At 33.1% G+C, this 19,794-nt stretch overlaps 1 protein-coding gene and 1 long non-coding RNA gene across 2 annotated transcripts; both read left to right on the top strand.

Annotated features, from left to right (window-relative positions):
• The first annotated feature begins 3,935 nt into the window (after nucleotides 1–3,935).
• LOC148616384 (cysteine-rich venom protein-like) lies at nucleotides 3,936–15,018 on the top strand. Its single transcript, XM_088585070.1, has 9 exons — nucleotides 3,936–3,954; nucleotides 4,305–4,388; nucleotides 5,999–6,181; nucleotides 6,570–6,712; nucleotides 7,914–7,999; nucleotides 12,716–12,780; nucleotides 13,533–13,658; nucleotides 14,065–14,190; nucleotides 14,880–15,018. The coding sequence occupies exons 1-9, from the start codon at nucleotides 3,936–3,938 to the stop codon at nucleotides 15,002–15,004; spliced, it is 957 nt and encodes a 318-aa protein (XP_088441196.1). The 3' UTR covers nucleotides 15,005–15,018.
• A 1,409-nt stretch (nucleotides 15,019–16,427) lies between these two features.
• Nucleotides 16,428–18,528, top strand: LOC148616383 (uncharacterized). Its single transcript, XR_015921911.1, has 4 exons — nucleotides 16,428–16,460; nucleotides 16,856–16,922; nucleotides 17,564–17,707; nucleotides 18,412–18,528. It is a non-coding gene; the product is annotated as an uncharacterized LOC148616383 (long non-coding RNA).
• The last annotated feature ends 1,266 nt before the right edge of the window (nucleotides 18,529–19,794 follow it).

Below are 19,794 nucleotides of genomic sequence, written 5' to 3'. Positions count from 1 at the left end.
AGAGGTAGACGTAGACGTAGAAAATAGTAACAGTTATAAGACCTATACTGTTACTACACTCTCCAACAAAGGATAGTGGTAAATCATAAATCTGTGTTATCCTCTTTTTTCTCTCTACCAAAACTGGATTCCGAAACTCCACGAGAATCCATATAAACAATGTTACCTAGCTGGATCTGCAAAATGTACAACCAAACCTCTTTCAAAACTTTTATCTTCTATACTCACAGCTGTCAAAAAGGGTCTCCAGTCTTACTGCACTTGTTACTCCCGTAATTGTATGAATTCCATGAGGATCCTGAAATAAATCAAAGATCTTTTGGAGACCCCCAATTCAAGATTATTTCAGAATACAATACATTAAAATCTATGATTTTTCAAATCTGCATACTTCTATTCCCCATACTCAGTTAAAATCCCGACTCAAAAACATTATACATCGTTGTTTCTCCAAAAAAGATGGTATACCTAGGTACAAATATATAGTACTTGGTAGAGATTCCTAATACTTCGTGAAAATAATTCCAAACTATCTTCTAAATATGCAAAAGAAGATGTTTTCAAAATGCCGGATTTTGTTATCGACGACATCTTTGTCCAGTGTGGTGGAGAAATATTTCAACAAACGGTCGGCATTCTAATGAGAACAAATTGTGCTCCTCTTCTTGCTGACCTATTCCTACATTTCTATGAAGCTGACTTTATAGAAGTTCTGATTCGAAAGAAAGAACATCGTTTGGCTAGACCCTTTGATCTCAGTTTCCGCCTTATAGATGACGTACTCTCTTTAAACAATCCTATTTTTGGGGATTTGATACATCACATCTACCCAAAGAACTTGAGATAAAGGATACTCAGATACTGTGAAGTCCGCTTCATACCTTGACCTACTCTTTGATATCGATGGTAAAGGAAAACTATTGACCAAACTTTACGACAAACGTGGTCATTTACATTTGTCAATTTTCCCTTCATCTGTTGCAACATCCATTCAGCACATGTGTATGAAGTTGTTATATCACAACTCATACGTTATGTCAGGGCTTGCCGTAACTACGTAGATTTTTTGTATCGCGCAAGACTTCTTACAATTAAGCTTCTGGACTAGAGTTATGTTGCTACAAGATTGAAGTCATCGCTACAGAAGTTTTCTGCTCGTCATCATGAACTCGTGGATCAATACCGTGTGTCCATCTGCACCATGAAAACTGATTTGTTTAACGTGTCATAGTTTTCCTTTCCCCTTTCGTCTACCCCAGCATAGATTTTTTATGAGCAACTCGGTGGGTGTTTGTAGAAAAGCAGAGGACCCTTACCCTACCGGTGCACCTGGTCCATGCTCCCAGTTTTTAGTGGAACCCGAGTTGCTTATTTACTTTTGTTACTTTGTATGTACTATTTTAGTTACTTTATGTTCTTTGTTGCGTTTGTCAGTTTTCCATGTCTGGTCTTTGTCCCTGGATTACATTCTGTTGATGTCCGCTAGAATCTTGGTTCCCTTGAATATTCTTTAAACAGATTTATATTTGGTAATTCAATTTATTTCAATCTATCATAAGCGTGATTCATCAAATTACCAACAGCAAATTTCATTTGCAAAATAGTATAATAAATGCACAAAAAAACTATCCCAGAATTCTATAGATCTTGTTGTTCAGATATTGGATATACAAATTATTATATATTATGTATTATACAAATCTTGATACTACATGTATTATTAAAGCATAAAATCGTTATAATCACAAGTTTTAAAAGCTGCATAGTAATTTTAATTATGCAGTATTCAACTTTACCTTGTTTCACTTTCTTAAATCATAATTAATGACTCCATCCTTTCCAAATTTTCTTTTTGCCCTTTTTAATCTACTTTATTTCATTCATTTTCGACATTGTATATTCCACAAGAATATTGCTATCAGTACGCCCTATTTACTTCGAATACTAAATATTTACTTCGAATATTAAAATTAAGGATAATAACAAATTTACCGAACTGATAAAATCTAAGTAGTAGTAAAAAGAATAGTCTAAAATGAAATGGAAATATCAGGGAAAACAATTGAAAGTTGGAAATCCACCGCTATGGTCCTGACTTGGTACAAGGTCTAAACCATCCTCCTTTAGTGCAGAGTCAAAACGAACTGAACCAAAACTAAAACATATCATGAATTCATCCGATTCTCTCCATAAAATATCTCAACATCCTAGTACACCATATACATGTAGAGAAAACAAGATGTTCACTTACAACTGCTTTGAGTTCCCGAAAGCTAGCTCAGAACATCACGAATTCGTCTTTTTTGTCATAATTTTAGTATTTCTAGTGTAATATCTAAATCAAGAAAAGGTGTTCGAGTACTATTATTGTTAGATTTGATCAAATCTAAATATGTCTAAGTAATGCATTTATTTCGTCTTAAATCAGTGCAAAACACATTGTAGTCATTATAAGAAATGAATTTACAAACAGATTTATCAAAGGACCGTTTAATTAAATCTGACAGCTTTTCTTTATTTAGTTTTTGTAGAAGCGTTATATACAGGACACAAAAAGTCTTAGCTATCAAATGAATCAAGCGAATCTTGAAAGTTATAAAGTCGACACAATATCACAAGTGATTTTTAACACTCCTAAAATAGTTTATTCCATTATTTTCATAACATGCATTTAATACTTGATTATCAAGTTTCATATAGTAGTAAAAAGAGGTTCATTAGACATATTCGTGGAAGAATATGCTAGAAGATGAGAGAAAAGTGATTTGAACGGGTTTAATGAAGTTTTGATATTCAGTTTAAAGTTAGAATGGTCTTGTAAACGGTATTAGTATACAACGAAGCATAATTTATGATGTTCTGCAGTTACCTCACTCTTTGTAGAATTTATGAATGGTACATGTTGTGGCTTTAATTAGTTTAAAATGTATACAGTGAAAATAATGATTGATTGATTGATTGATTGATTGATTGATTGATTGATGATTGGTGTTTAACGCCCGAGCAGCAATATTTCAGCTATATTCAGGCGATGAACATGAAAATGATGATAAAATGAACATGAAATGATAATGATGAAATGAAAAAGGGATGGGACACAAGGATAATAGGGTCGACAAATTTTGATTGCCACAAAGTAAAAGGGGGATGGGTAGGGTCGAGAAATTTAGCCTCCTGTGGCGGAGCGCAAAGGTTCCTACTCCTATCGAATACCAAAGCAGAGTTCTTTGATGTGCGAGAAACGTGGCATCTTTCCCAACACGGTGCACCACTATGGCTTGCGGTAAGGTTTTCCGTACTATTGCCTGACTACCACAGAATGTAACACGCCAGGGGTAACCCATTCCACCACCTGCGGCACATATCCCAGGTGCTCTGTGGGCAGAGCGCCTAGCCCCGACTAGGTTTCTTAGCACTATTTAGTCGCCATTTACGACAGGCTTAGCGCTTCTGCAGGCCTATTCTTTTGACACCCGCACCAGCACGGGGCAAAATCAATGAGATATACTCTCTAAAAACTGATCTGTTCAAATAACACTCTGTCAAGAAATGTTTAATTATATGCATATATGCAAAATTATTCTCAAATGTGAATGTAGGGTAACGGAACAGATGATTCAAATGTTTAAATGATATATGTCATTTTGTATTCAGCTCTATGAAGTCTGATATTTCGTTCCTAAGTACGTTCAAAAATACGTGCTTAAATCAACTCAATTTTTTTTCAATTTATCAAAACTTCTGAATTGATAGATAAGGGCACAATGTTACCTTAATATGGGTGATAATAAAGACTGTTTAATGAAATTGAAATGTAAGATTGATCTAAATTAGGTAAGTGAAGCTTTTAGGAACGCATTGCCATTAAGCCCGTCCTAGCAACTGTTTGGACGATGATGTGTATCGGGAATTTGTTTCTTTTTGTTTTGTGCAAGATGTTGTTATTCAGACAAAGTAAGTCGATGTTTTTGTGCATTGTTGTAACAATTTGCCATAAGTATCTTTTCGCATTTCTAGTTAGATTTATATATAAATATATAAGTATATATAAGTAATAAGCAATAAACAAAAATATTACAGCACGTATGGCATCCCGATGAATAGACACAATCAAGTGAACGAGTAATTTTATACCAGATTCAGATGTCGTGGTAAGGAACTACAGTAAAAAAACATTAAATAAGTGTAATACGAATATCCATCAGCAGCAGTAGTTTAAGTATACAAAAGATTATTAAATAAGACATGGTTCAAAGATATCTACAGAAATCTATAAAAAAAAAACCTGATATTTATTTTATTAGGTACTGCTGATTGCAAGGACAAATACAAAATATTTCCCCACCATTCTGCTTGTTTACAACGATCTAAAGATGTCAGAGATTCAGGTAATATTTTCTAAAATATGACTTAAGTGAAATCAAAAACATATATTTAAAAGGACAGACATGACACTAAAAACTTATATGAGAATCACGACGACTCAGAAAACAAAAAGAAATCATGTGATAAGGTTCTATAGTATAGGAAGCCGCGTTCTCAAAAAGAATAAGTTAATTTTAAAAAGAACAGAGAAAACATGCACCTGAGGTTATGAATGGAGTAACTTCACCATCTTGAAAAGAACAATGACACTGTAAGGTCGACAAGTTCACGGTTGTGGTGTAAAAAAATAAAAGTAAGGATAACAGCAAGACTCATTATTTTGAAGGAAACTGTGTATTTTCAACCGATATCTAAAAAAGAATTTGGTAAGAGACATTTTAAGACCCAATTTCTCATACCCCTGATTCAGGAGTCTGTTTTGCAGGTATTTATGGCGTTCAAGGAAATCAAAGTAGTTAGTACGAATCAATTGTGAAATATAAACAAAATATGCAGGAGATAAAGGTATATTGCTGCACAGCGCTCGTGGATGTATTGACTCTAACCATTTACCAAAAGTAGGGTGGTTGTTGATGGACACGACATCATCAATATATCTGTATGTAAAGATAGAGTATTTACATGCAGCACCTTTTAATTTTTTATTTTTACGAGGTCCTGAAGAAATTCAGTCTCGTTTTAATATGAAAACAATTCGGCTAGGAGAAGAGCACGGAGCATAGTTAGAGCCCATTGGAATGCAAACTTGTTGTTGAAAAATGACTCCTTGAAATGTGACCAAATATGTAATCGATGAGGAAATCAAGCATATCGCAATACTGTTTTTCTGTGCAGCACACTTTGTCTTTCTGTGATATTTTAGAAAAATATGTGGATTTGTAACTTTTTTTCGAATTTTCTAATTTTTCAAAACAGCAAAAGATTTACAAAAAAGTCCTTTCAAACATGATTTCAATTTATCATGTGGTGACGTAGTGTGATGAGTTGAGCAGTCAAAAGTTTGGAGGGAATTTATTGTCGAAATGCTGCAGGATTTTATGTTCTGAAGTAAATCTTTAGAATTGTTAAAAATCCACATATGATTATTGCCACTACACGATTAGGTGCTATTGCAACTAGGTTACTGTTCATCTATCACTGAGGACAATATCTTTGTAAAATAAATAGACATTTTCTTCGTGAAGATCCTGCTACATGTATATACATTTCTTTGTATGGATTCTTATGAAGTTTGGGAATCCAATACAAGTAAGTCCTCACATTTTGTTTCGATGTTGAGAGAAGACATGAAAAATATACAAACTATACAAAAATGTGCTTTCGGGTTATATACACAGGTCAATGGAAAATTATCGAAGACCTCTCATAAAAAGGTAATAATTATTTTACCCATCTAATATTACATATTTGTCGATTGAAAAGATATTATTCAAAGAGACGGGTCGTGGATATATTTTGTTAAAAGTAATATTTTAGAACCGGAAATTGGTCAGCTTACAGTGTTTTTTAACAGTGCGATAAAATGTCAACAATGGAGCATAATTTAAAATGTAACAATGATTTTAATAATGTTAAAATGATAGTTTTTAATAAAAGTAATATATAAATTCAGGCCCCATTAATAAACATGAAGCACTCAATGCCCACAACAAATACAGACATGAAGCAGCCAGAAGGTATAACGGTAGCAACATTCTGAAAATGATCTGGGATGACGAGGTGGCTTTAATTGCACAGAAATGGGCTGATCATTGCCTTACAAAGCATGACAAGAATTACCAAAGACTTATTCCAGGTATATTGCTTGTTTAAGCATTGGTGAAATCTTCAATCGCGCGTCACTGCCGTCGAAGGTTATGACAAACTGGGTCATAAGTTGTCATGACTTGAGAAATTCGGAAACGAGATACTCCGCACCGTTTATTTTGCATCAATTAAAGTATTTAATTCGTTGTCACCATGATTATCTCAGATATGTACTAATCTGCAGGAATTCAGTTTTTGTCGAACTTTTATCATTGACTATCAAAATGTTGTAATTTTAGTGTCCAAGGCTGAGGATACCTTTCTTACATAAGAGAAGGATGTCCATTCCGCTATCTTTATGGTTATAACTTTTGTTATAAAAAATGTCACTTTCATTCTTTCATCTTTACTCTACAATCGTGATTATGAATATTCAGGTCGTTTTAATGTTGGTCAAAACATCGCTACAAGTCCATACAAAATGACATGGGACGCAGTAGTCCAGCTGTTTTATAATGAATCCAAAGATTTTACATATGGTGGAAATAATGATTTGGAAAAAGTTGGACATTTCACGCAAGTACGGATTTCTTGTACAAGAATTTTATTTGTTATGATTGCAAACGAATAATCCTTGTTTATTTATAGAGAAGACTACCAGTATGTTATTGTGCAAGCCATGTATATTGAAATTGATATGTTAAATGTTCATGAAAAGTCAACTGAAAATTTTTTTTTCTTATTTAATTAATTGCGATTCATAATTAGGAAATTTGAATTTTCTGCGCTTGTGGTTGAGCTGTGACGTCGCGAAGTCGGTTTGTAAAGTAAAAGTAAATAGGTAGTTGATTACGATGTCCGGAGAAAGTGCAAATTTGGGACTTTACCCCCATGATTTCAATCCAAAATACACAGAAGAAGGGTTTAAAGCACAACACGTCAGGAAATTTCAGAAACCATTGACCAACGATGGTATTTGTTGCTAGAAGACGTAGTATGTCGGAGGAAAATTTTATGGCTACTTCCGAAGAGTGTTCGTGTTGCCGCTCAAATAAACTGTTTCAATATTTCTCTATTTTATCATTTGTGCAATCATAAGCTTGACAAGACAGCATGTTATGGGATTAGAAAAGCAGGATTGTAATAATATTTAGGGGATATACTTTGTTTATGTATGGATATGTAGTACTTGTATCAGTAACAAGCCGACTAACTGACGTCACAAGCTAATCGGAAACTATCGGTAAAAATCAATAAAGTCTCCGTATGGTCAGCACTATCGATTCCTGTAGATAGAAGAGTTTTGCAAGGTGGCTATTCACATATATAACAAAGATTTTGAATTTTGCATAACCTTGTGCATTTTACAAAATCGCATTTTCGCATTAAGATTATTTATTTTGGGTTACATGTGCATGATTTTTCATAAGAGCCTAACAAAATACAAGGTGGTATTTCCTTTTAAGCTAACAATTCTGCTTTATAAATTTTTATCACACAGCGTATCACTAATGGCATTCATTAAAAAATGGACATGACGTCACTTCAACTTCTACAGAAGGGATTGCATAAAATATTAGTTTTAAAAACTATACAAATAAGTCATGAAGCTTATTCAGTACCTGCAGTATTGACTGTGGAAATTGCGCTGTTTTGATATAGAATTTCTCTTAAATGATAAAGATGATCAATAAAGAATCCACACAGCAATGTTTTAAACATTCATCAAACGTACACAGGATCAAGAATGTATGATATAATATGTTGTTTTATAATTACAGTTGACATGGGCTACGTCCTATATCCTTGGTTGTGGCCATGCTTTATGTGGTGGATATCATTTCTATGTGTGTAATTATGCACCAGGGTGAGATGTTAAGCTAACTATCGCCAGAATATGTCAATATAGTTCATTGGTCACAAGGGATAACAGTGACCCCTCTCGCGGAATTTATAGGACTATGATTTTAGCTACTAAACTATGGCTACTTTCATAATTTATATTTTTTTTCATAATTTTTATTTATTTATTTATTTATTTATTTATTTATTTGTTTTGTTTTAAATTACTGTCCCTACCCCCGGTAAAAATTAGCCAATTAAAAAAAAAAATATAACATTTGCAAATTTCAAATGTGGTCTTAATGAATGCTAAGTTTAAACTTTTTGTCGTGAAATCGTAACAAACAATATATTTCTTCATTTCCTCGCACAACTTGTAAAAAGTGTTTATTGATATCTAACAGAAAAAGGACAATGAGAAATTGTTTCTCAATTTTACATTTTAATGTTTACATCATTTTTGGAGCAATTCAGAAATGAAGTTGTAAAGGCTATGGTGTCAGTGTATTTATTAGTTCTTTGCAAATCATTATGAATAGTAATTACCAGTTTTATATGGATATAAAAAACACATTTTGATCACTAATTTTAATTTTACAAAATTCTAAGTCCTCCTTTTATTGGATTATAAAATAGCAAAAAGATTATCTAGACTTGCCATCTATCTGAGGTTTGAATTCGTACCACGATATTTGCTATATAATTACTGGATTTTGTGTTATTTTTGTGTTAAACAATATCCAACTAAAAACCGCATGAGGATTTTTTGTTCCGATAATTTACGAATCACAGGAAATCACGTTTCCTTCGTACAACATGTATGGAATACTTATTTAAGCTACTTAACTATTAATTTTCTAGTTCTAGTCATTTGCATATCAATTACTACTAGTAGGTTAAAAAGTTATTTTTGTATTGTCGTGGTCACAAAATACAAAACTATCAATAAAATATATATAACAAATATCAGTATGCTGTAACCTTGTTTTAAAGCAGCAAGCATAAGAACCACATACGAATGACGTTCTCAAATCAAAAGTTATAGTTTTATACAAGAAGCACTCAAAACTGAATAACATCGAAATAGAACACCATCACCTGCACGCATAAGTTTTTACTAGAGAATGTTAAAGGAGTAACAGTATTGTAACATCATGTTTAATACAGATACTGAAACTTGAGTGTTTAAGATGTTTAGAATTTTGTGTTTCGAAAAAAAATTCAGAAATATAATATATGATATGTAATAGTTTGTGTTCACACAAGTCTGACTTCTTCTGCTTGATCATCCTCGACTTCGATCATGAAGATGACAGAATGATAAAAGTTGGAAGTTTCAGAATGTCTTTTTTATTTGAGTAAATTCGTTTTTCTTGATAAAGTGTTGTCTGATCACACGCTGTACGTGGCAACGTTTGATAGAATTTTTTTAGATGCTTGACGGTAAGAACAATTTAAGAATGATTTCCGTAGTCGTCAGTCACTTATCTTCTTAAACGTAATCCTACAATTAAAATATATTTATTTTATTGTTAAAGTGTGAAGTAAAATGCACATTAAATTTAATACTATAAAATCCCTTCTTTAATTCAAAGAGGAATCAAGGGAACCAAGATTCTAGCGGTAATCAAAACAATGTAATTTAGTGACAAAGACCAGACATGAAAAACAGACACACACAACTAAGAACATAAAATGACCAAAATAAGACATACAAAGTAGCAAAAGCAAATGAGCAACTCGGACTCCACTACAAACTGGGAGCATGGACCAGGTACACCGGTAGGGTAAGCGTCCCCTGCTTTTCTAGAAACATCCGCCGAGTTGTTCATAAAAAGTCAAGTCCGGGATAGATAACAGAGGAAACGAAAACTATGATACGTTGAAAAATCAGTTTTCATAGTGCTGATAGATAAACCGTAACGATCCACGAGTTCATAATGACGACCATAAAACTTCTGTAGCGATGACATCAATCTGCGTAGTTACAGCAAGCTCTGGCATAAAGTCTAAGTTGTGATATGACAACTCCAAAGTCAGGTGCTGAAGGCATGTTGCCACAAATGAAAGGAAAGTTGTATGTATAAATGTGAATGAAAAGTCATCACGTTTGTCGTAAGTATGGTCAAGAGTTTTCAATCACCATCAACCCTAAGTATAAGTCAAGATATGAGAATGACTTCTCAGTGTCTGTAATATCCTTTATTTCAAGTTCTTTGGGGTAGACGCAATGTATAAAATCCCCAAATCTCGGATTGTATAACGATAATATGTCTCAGCGGAAACTAAGATTAAAGGATCTAGCTACAATGTTCTTTCTTTCTGATCAGCTATGTCAGCCTCATAAGAGAAAAATAATAAGTCTGTAAACGATATAAATATCTTTGTATCAGTGAATAATTGATGTTTGTAAGATGCATTTGTAAAAGAAATATTTAGATATTTAGGTGTAACAACTGGAGTGTACAGAGTATTGAACATTAAAGTAAGAGTTGATTGCATCTGAAAAAAGTTTCAATGTTTATGGGATTGAGTGGTCTTGGGCGCTGAACATTATGCAGGCGGTGTTGCCATAGATGTCACAGCGGTACGAGTTCGAGTCCCGCGGAGGGAAGGACCAAAAATTTGCATCGCAAATTTGACAGTTCTAACATCGTCGGGAATTTTTCAGGCCCTTCTATATATATATATATATATATATATATATATATATATATATATATATAACGTCTCAGAATGTGACGACTCTATTCGCTACACTGCTCCATCGGATCAAATTGATACAGGGAAGATATGTAAACGTATAGAAAGGTCTGGAAGTATTTCGCTGGAGTACTAGTTATGCATAAAAACGATAACTTTGAATTTGAAAACATACATGTAGCTGATTTGGCAATATGAATTTTTCAGTGTAGTATCTTCTTCGAGCGTTATATTTGTTGAAAAGAATTCTGGATTTTTTCACGGGAGAAATTCCTTAAAATGGTTTACAAGAATGAAATAGTGTTTTTATATTGGTTTGAAGTATTTAGATACATGTGTAGGTTCACACCGGTTATTATTTTTTCAAAAAAGTTAAAGTAACCCAACAAGACATCATTCACTGCAGTTACAGAGCTTTTTAGGCAGAAACATTAAATTACGAATGATGTAGGCTCTCTATTCAAGATTAATACTGGTTGAAAGTGGAGCATTTGCTTTGTTTTGTTTTGGTTTGTTTTATTATTATTATTTTTGTTTTGTTTTGTTTTTTTTTTTTTTTCAATTTTGTACTAAAAAAGCTAATGACGGTTTGATGACAAATGTATTGTTGTTTTGCTTTCATTTGTTTATATGTGATTGTATTTTATTCTGGTCGCTCAGTTATGTATGTAGTTCGTCTTTGGTCTGTTTTCAAGTTCAGGACAAGTGTTTGGGGTAAATGGAAATGACTTCGGTATTTTTGTTGATATATAACATTCACTTATAATTCATAGTCATATGAACATTCTATTCAATATCAACCATCTCGTCAATTCATGTAATAACTAATAGATTTAAGTGGGTCATGCGTCAGTGATTTCCTTTCAATTCTATCATTTTCAGCGGAAAATTAGGAAGCAAACCCACTCCATCGGGCCTTGACCCGCTCTAGTTCTTAGTGTGGTATTGTCACAGGGTTAGACGTCTTTGTTTACATCGGGCCTTGACCCGCTCTAGTTCCCAGTGTGGTATTGTCACAGGGTTAGACGTCTTTGTTTACATCGGGCCTTGACCCGCTCTAGTTCCCAGTGTGGTATTGTCACAGGGTTAGACGTCTTTGTTTACATCGGGCCTTGACCCGCTCTAGTTCTTAGTGTGGTATTGTCACAGGGTTAGACGTCTTTGTTTACATCCGGCCTTGACCCGCTCTAGTTCTTAGTGTGGTATTGTCACAGGGTTAGACGTCTTTGTTTACATCGGGCCTTGACCCGCTCTAGTTCTTAGTGTGGTATTGTCACAGGGTTAGACGTCTTTGTTTACATCGGGCCTTGACCCGCTCTAGTTCTTAGTGTGGTATTGTCACAGGGTTAGACGTCTTTGTTTACATCGGGCCTTGACCCGCTCTAGTTCCCAGTGTGGTATTGTCACAGGGTTAGACGTCTTTGTTTACATCGGGCCTTGACCCGCTCTAGTTCCCAGTGTGGTATTGTCACATGGTTAGACGTCTTTGTTTACATCGGGCCTTGACCCGCTCTAGTTCCCAGTGTGGTATTGTCACAGGGTTAGACGTCTTTGTTTACATCGGGCCTTGACCCGCTCTAGTTCTTAGTGTGGTATTGTCACAGGGTTAGACGTCTTTGTTTACATCGGGCCTTGACCCGCTCTAGTTCCCAGTGTGGTATTGTCACAGGGTTAGACGTCTTTGTTTACATCTTCATTATTAGTATAGAATTCGATAAAAGAGGCTATTATGCTGCAAGTGGTTTTTACGCATTAGATTTACCATTCCTACGTAATTGAAATTCACTGTTTTAATTTTGGATGGATGCAGAGCAGGCCATTATTTATTATATATTCAAGGGAAATGGTCTTAATAACAGTTCAAATAATGACTAAAATTGAAAATGATTGTATTTTCTTCTTTCGCTACCAATTATTTCAAGTTAAGCAACAAATCAATAAATAATTCTCAAACATTATGTTTTGTAAGGAAGAAGAACGGTTACACTTTCTGGTTATAATTTAGACAAAAACTTACCGATTAAATTTTGCATTATAGAGGTAACAGTAATGGTAACTTAGGAAAGCCATTTTCTATTGAAGGGAAGTCTTCAAAACTGATAGGTAAGCCAAATCTACAAATGCCTGTAAGATTAAGAGAAGTCACATATATAAGTTAACATAATATCACGCGAGCTAAATTCTGACTGAGCGTAAAACCAATTTTCATTTGGAAGACTTTCCGCAAGTGTATATCTGATACATTTCAAAATGCAAATTCTCTATTATTTGAAAGATTTCCTAGACAAGATTATATAACGATAATGGATATGGTGAATTTATGAAAAAGACAACAACCCCACCGAGATAAAAAAAATGCAAGACCTCGTCCGCCAATGGGTCTTCAGCGAATGACTAGAAAACCCTCACACCACAGGACAGGGTGCAGCGGGCCAAAAAACAACAACAACAACAAAAAACACATTCAGCGTCATTGACATTACATGGAAGACTATTCTAAAGTTCTTAAGTTTATTATTTAGTTCATTGTGATCATTGTCATTTAATGATTAATCTGTCTTACATTTCAGCGGAAATTAAAAATGAATCAACTTGTGATATAGGTTTTTGCTACTATTTTAGGTAAAAAGGGTTATAATGTAACGGACATTAAATTATTATCTCTGCATGTAGAGAACTAGTAAGTTCAATAAAATGTTCTTAGGCACGAGAATACAAAATCAGATGATATATCCAACATATGCGGTTTTAGTCAATGAAAACTGAGTGGATCATTTCAATCAAAATAACGTTGGCAAGAACGAATACATATACAAATGTATTAATTTTGGAGTACATTTTCTGTAAAATTGCAGACTGCAAGAATAAAATCTGTGAAGGAGGCAGTCAACTTGATCCCACTTCATGTAGCTGTGTTTGTAACAAAGATATTGATGGCCATAGCCTTAATTTCTTGACGCCTGATTCTGATGGCTGTTTACGTAAGAATAAATTATGCATTTCTTTGTGTTGAATAACTACTTAGATATGTAACCTACACAATATGAGATTAAGTTATATTTCTCTAGCTTACATATAATAGTTAATTGATATAAACAATATTATTCAAACTGCAGTCAATGATCTTTTTGGAAATAATTAAAGTATGTATTAGAAGGTTATTGCATTTACATTGGTGAATAATGTCCAAAGCAGACGTCATATTGCGCAAGCTTGCGAGTGCAAAATAATACTTCTGTATGATATCTTTTAACTCAGAAAAAGATTATCGGTAATTAAAATATTTATTGTGAATTTTACCATCATTTTGTGATGTGGAAAACAATTTAGATGTTTTCTGACTTGTTTTATTTTAAGACTGATTATTGACAATCATTTTGAATTTAGTTGTATGTAAAACAGACATAAAAGAGAAGTTTTTCTGTGGTACACAAGATGGATTCAAACAGGCAGATTGTCTGAGGCTGGGTAATATGCCATTCGACTGCCCTAAAACTTGTCATGTATGCCCGTGTAAGTATCGAGCCTACATTGTAATATAGAATAAATCATTTAAATATCACATTGGTAAATAACTCGTCATATCAAATGTCACATTGGTGAATAACTCGTCATGTCAAATGTCACATTTGTTATTACATCGTCATATCAAATGCAATAATATTGTTGACTATTTTTTTTGTATCAAATGTCAGATTTGTAAATAACTCGTCATATCAAATGTCACATTGGTGAAAAAATTATCATATTAAATAAACACTCAAATACTAATCACAATATTGCAAATTTTGATATGCTCTGTACGTGAATCAAGGAGTAGCCCTTTTTAGATGGATGTAATGTTGATCAATAAAATATCGTTTTTAAATGTCACCTTGGTTTATTTGTCAGCATTTTAGTATATAAATATATAAATTGAAAGAAAATCAATATCTAAGAATGGATTTGAAGTAATTGAGTTTACCTTTTTAATTGAAATCAAAGAACTTTAAATACCCTTACAGTTGGAGGGCATTTAATAACGCTTCCATTTTAAAATATCTTTTGTAAATAAAAAGAAGCATTGATCAAAAGAAGACATCAATATTTCATTCATATACTTGGCAAATAATATGTACAATCCTGTGCGGCTATGTGTTGTAAGAAGATGTACTAGTATGATATCTCGAAAAAATGTAATATAGTTTTTTTGATATTTTCAGATGCAGACAAAAAATACAAAGAAGGAAGTTCACCTGTCATTAGAATTGAAGGTTACAATGGTGTTTCACATACTGTGATACCATGTATCCTATTGATGTTCTTGACGGTGTTTCACATACTGTGACAACACGTATTCTGGCTACTATTTCAGTGTTGTTTTTGGTGTTGTGATTAATACTTGTTTCTCAAATTTTTCCAAATAAATATGATATAGTTAAACTTGAATCATTTATAATTCCCCTGCAAACAGAGTTTTGGGATACAGATGAATCCACCCAACTGTCTGTCTGTCTGTCTGTCTATCCGTTCGTCGTTCTACTTTACTGGTAAGGACAATTCATCCAAAACCGCTAAATGAAGTTAATGAAGGTTAGACATTATATGTAGATATGTATGAAAAAATAAAACTGATCTCGAAACACTCAAAGGTGAGATAATAGAATTAAAGGTTATGTATTTAACAGCATATACAGCGGTGTTATTCTCCTTATGAGCTTGCTCACTATATTTCTGGTTAATTCTCTCTTAAACTAACTATATATTTTTGTACCATAAGAATAATCATAGCCATTATAAATGTTGACTAGAGTATTTTTAACGTAAATTAGACATAAATTATCAGCTGCAGCCTACCCTGTTTTGTGAGGGTTTGTTCGTCGTTTAAATGACGACCCATGGGTGGCCTTGAGCTAACATTTTTCATCTCGGGGAGGTTATTATTTCTTTGACATATTCACCATATTCATTCGCGTTTTATTTATATATGAAATCACAAAAAGCAATGCCATAGAATCATACAATAGGGTCCGCAAATTTAAACAATAGAAAAGGGGTCTTGCATTGCCCATATATAAGGGACTGAAACAACAAGCACAAGAAAGGAGAATTCTCATAGAACAGGAACGATAAAATCAAATACCAGTACTGTAAAATGTAACTATTCGCGTTTTGTAGTTTGCATAATTAACAATTTAAGATAGAAACAGTGTGTATCTTCGATATTCGGCCGGAGATAATGAAAAAGAGGAGGAAAGGATGGCACAAAGTGCAAGATTAATAACTATTTGGTTAAATGCCTGGACCAAGTCACGACCATTGCGGTGGATTCAAACTTTCCGGTTTTGCCATTTATTATACAGACTTTCCTTTAAGACTAGTTCTTTTGACTTTTCTTTAGATTTTACGAGTTCGGTAATGTAGTGGTTACCTTTTATTTAAGTATAAAGTACATTCTAACGAAGATTTATTATTAGCAATTTTTAGAAAAAGTAATACAGTACTGAATCATGATTCTATTATAAGGGAAGTAAGCGAGGTACCATAACCTTTATTTACTGACATATCGCTTCAATTGTTTTTCTTTTGTCATTTTTATAAGGCTGCAAATTTGTCGTTATGACCTGGTTTAAAATAGATTCGGGGAATTTTACGTACTTGTAACAGCTGCTGAGATTAAAAAAGTATTTTTCAACACAAAACAATTGCCTCAGGATTTCCGACGACAGAGTATAAAACCTTCACAGTGACTATGAAAACTTTTGATCAATCTATTTAGAAGAAACTACAAATTTTTTATATAGGTAAGCATAATGAAATAATAAAGTGAACTCTTGCTTAATTTAGTTTTAAAGGCATCGTTGACGAAATATTTATACAAAGAAAATCCAATTCATAACAAATTTATTCAAATTAAACTTAAATGTAAAGCTCGAAATAGGACATCGGAAAGAGTAATCAAGAGAACCAAGATTCTAGCGGTAATCAAAAGAATAAAGAATGTAATACAGGAAAGACCAGATATGGAAAACAAACACACAAAACAGAGAAAGGGGAAGAATTGTTTCACCAATAGGATCTCTTCTCTGATCCATCGACACGGTTGATTTTTACAGTAAAATAGTAGTCTTTAGAATATGAATGCTCTAAATTGAATGGACCGAGCCTTACATATCTGTGAAATATTAATACATTACAGATGAAGACACTGTTGGTTCATCATCTTATTTGTGTGCTGTCTGTGGCCTCAGCTATACCAGGAATGAGTATATATGCTTAATGTATATACCTAAATGCATTTCGTTGGAAGATTTTAGGTGTATTTTATAAAAGTATCATAAATAGAAGAAAATAAATGCAATTCTAACGAGGTATAATAAAATTAATGCTTACAATATTTTATCCTGGTTCCCGGGACTACGTTCCAGGTATTAGCTACTAGCAATACACTATCACGAGTATATTTGTATATGTGTAACATACTGAATATTGCAATCGGGAACCAGTCTAACAATATTTACTCATTGTTTTTCCGGAAGCAACCTTTCTTTTTGCAAAATTACCATAGGTAAATTTCGTGTTAATTTTATTGTAGAACTGCAAGTCATAGCAAACACATTTTCAGTCCTCTACAATGTTTATGATGATTGGACAATATAATTTCACTCAAGAATGTTTTCTCTGAGTTTTTTGACAGAGTTATCTGTCCTTAAAATGTTCATATCCAGTGCATTTCAATGAAATTATGACTCTATTTACCAAAGTGATTTAGAAAAACCTTTTTCCTTGATTATGATGGTACAAAAAGTCAAATTAAATTTTCAAATGGTGGTTTTTCGTACCATTTTTCACCCAATTCTTGATTCATACAGATACTGGTATAAATTCATCGATCTTATTTATCCAGTTGACGGTTGCACAGGATGTAGTATAGGTGGGGTATGTTACCTACCTAACCAAGAATGGAAACAAAATTGTTGGACCAAAAAATGTCTGATCTTCCAATACGGAAATATTTTGAATGGTTGGAAAACAAAAATTGTCAAAGGACGTAAGTTTTATTACTGAAATAATAAAAAAATGAAATAAAATAAAAGATAAAAATATTTTGTTAAAACAATCGTTCACTCGCGTTGGGCATATCTTGAAATTTATGAAGGATTTAATATTTTAATTACAAGCAAATTTAATGTCATGTCCATCATATTAATATTTTAAGCTTTATATGCACTATAGAATTATATCAAGTAGCACTCCAGCTAAGAATCATGTTTGTCGCTAATAAGGGAGACCGGTATTACTTAGTGTTCGGACTTCGTGGCTAAAGTCGGAAGCCATACACACCCTTATAGCATGTCAGAAACAAAAAAGTATCTAAATTCAAATAATTATTTAAAACCATATAATAAACGCTTTTTAGTTAGAAAAATACCGAACTTTGTATCAAAAGCTCCGAAAGACGTTATTTTCTGTCAGACTGAAATCAGGCTTTTAGTGCTTCCAAGCTATTACTTTAACTCGCATTAAATACCATTTTGAGGGCTCCATCCTCTATAATTTTATTTTTGCAATATAAAAAAAAACTTTTCGTCGTACATTTCGTAAAACAGAAATAGTGTAGATTGTTGTCTGGTAAATGAAACATTACCGAAATCGTAACAGCATTTTTTTTCATCATAATCACAATTTCATATGTCCCCATGTTAACCACAGCTAGATTAACTCGATTAAGATACAACGTTATCTATTTATCAGAATGTCAAGACAGATATAACAGATGTGTTGACCATGGACAAATAATGTCAGATGGGTGTATCTGCCTTATGAATGGGCGACAGATAGGTAGATGGTGCACTGGGAAATAAAGTTTCGTATTATACCATGTAATGAATGTTTGTTTCATTTATTTAAAACGTTGTTCGTTATTAGTTTACGGAAAACATTAACATATCTTCACGATATTTGCCTTTTTGGAAACTTTAATTCATCTTACAGCTAATTTAATTGACTTGTACCATCTACGCCTTATTTTTACGTAAGTTTCCCTAAATGTTCATGATACATTTACTGAAATAGTAAAATTCGTACGCATTGTAATGAAAAATCGATATGTATGTCATTAACTTTTGATTTCCAAGGTATTAAAAATACAAATAATGAAATTCCAAAATGACTTCAGAAGCAGTCATATGTTTAGTATCTTAGATCTTACTATAGTAGAAATGTTCGGGATAAAAGCTGATAACAACAAGCTGTGTTGAAGAAACAACAGCACAAAAAAAGTAGAAAAAGGCAGTCCTTGAACCTCCGATGAACGATGAGACATTTCCGACACCAGGAGTAAACTAACTTAGGTTCACAAGAATTGTGGTTAATGATATGGCCGAGTTAAACTAGTCGACTTGACCCTGAAAGAACATCACATAACTCTCTAACAAATGTGGACAACAACATCCACACAAATAAAAACGACGCGTTTCTCATTGTTCGTGTGTTGTATTCTGTCTTACAATTACGGTCTTATTAGTAAGAAACGAAAGTTAAATCTAACCACTGATTCATCAAAACCTGTAGGCATTATAATTAAAACATTTAAGAAAAATATATTTATGATATGGGGCAGTTTCAAACTGTAAGATGTCGAAGGTATGGGCATGAGAGATCTTATCAACAGAGTAGTCATTTGTCATATACATTCGATAACGTCCTAGGTCCTGGAAGACTTTGAACGACTTGTCTTTAGGTCAAGTTGTCCAACATGTTAAACTACCGTAAACTATTTTTTATTATATTTTGTAAGAATAAAATGCATTATCAAGTTCTCCATTATTTTTTTCCTAAAACATGCCATACAGATATGAAACAGTTGTTGCATACTGTTGTTAAACGTGGTTTAACTAATTTATGGCATGTAATTTCTGTTAATGTTTTCCCTATAGCCAAACAAAACTGATAATGTAAAATGATAGATTTGAATTTAAAATTGTATAACAATTGAAATTTATCATAACTGCCTTACACGCTTAGTTGTATATTGTAAATAGAAATTGCCCTTGGTGCTACATAGCACTTCAGTCTTGCTTAAAACAGTGTAAATATATAACAGTGACATTATTGCCCAGGCAATAGGTTTGAGTT

The sequence above is a fragment of the Perna viridis genome, chromosome 5 (assembly GCF_037379345.1).
Source record: "Perna viridis isolate PV_CMFRI_1.1 ecotype Kerala chromosome 5, ASM3737934v1, whole genome shotgun sequence".
NCBI lineage: Eukaryota > Metazoa > Mollusca > Bivalvia > Mytilida > Mytilidae > Perna > Perna viridis.
This window is presented reverse-complemented; position numbering and strand designations above follow the sequence as displayed.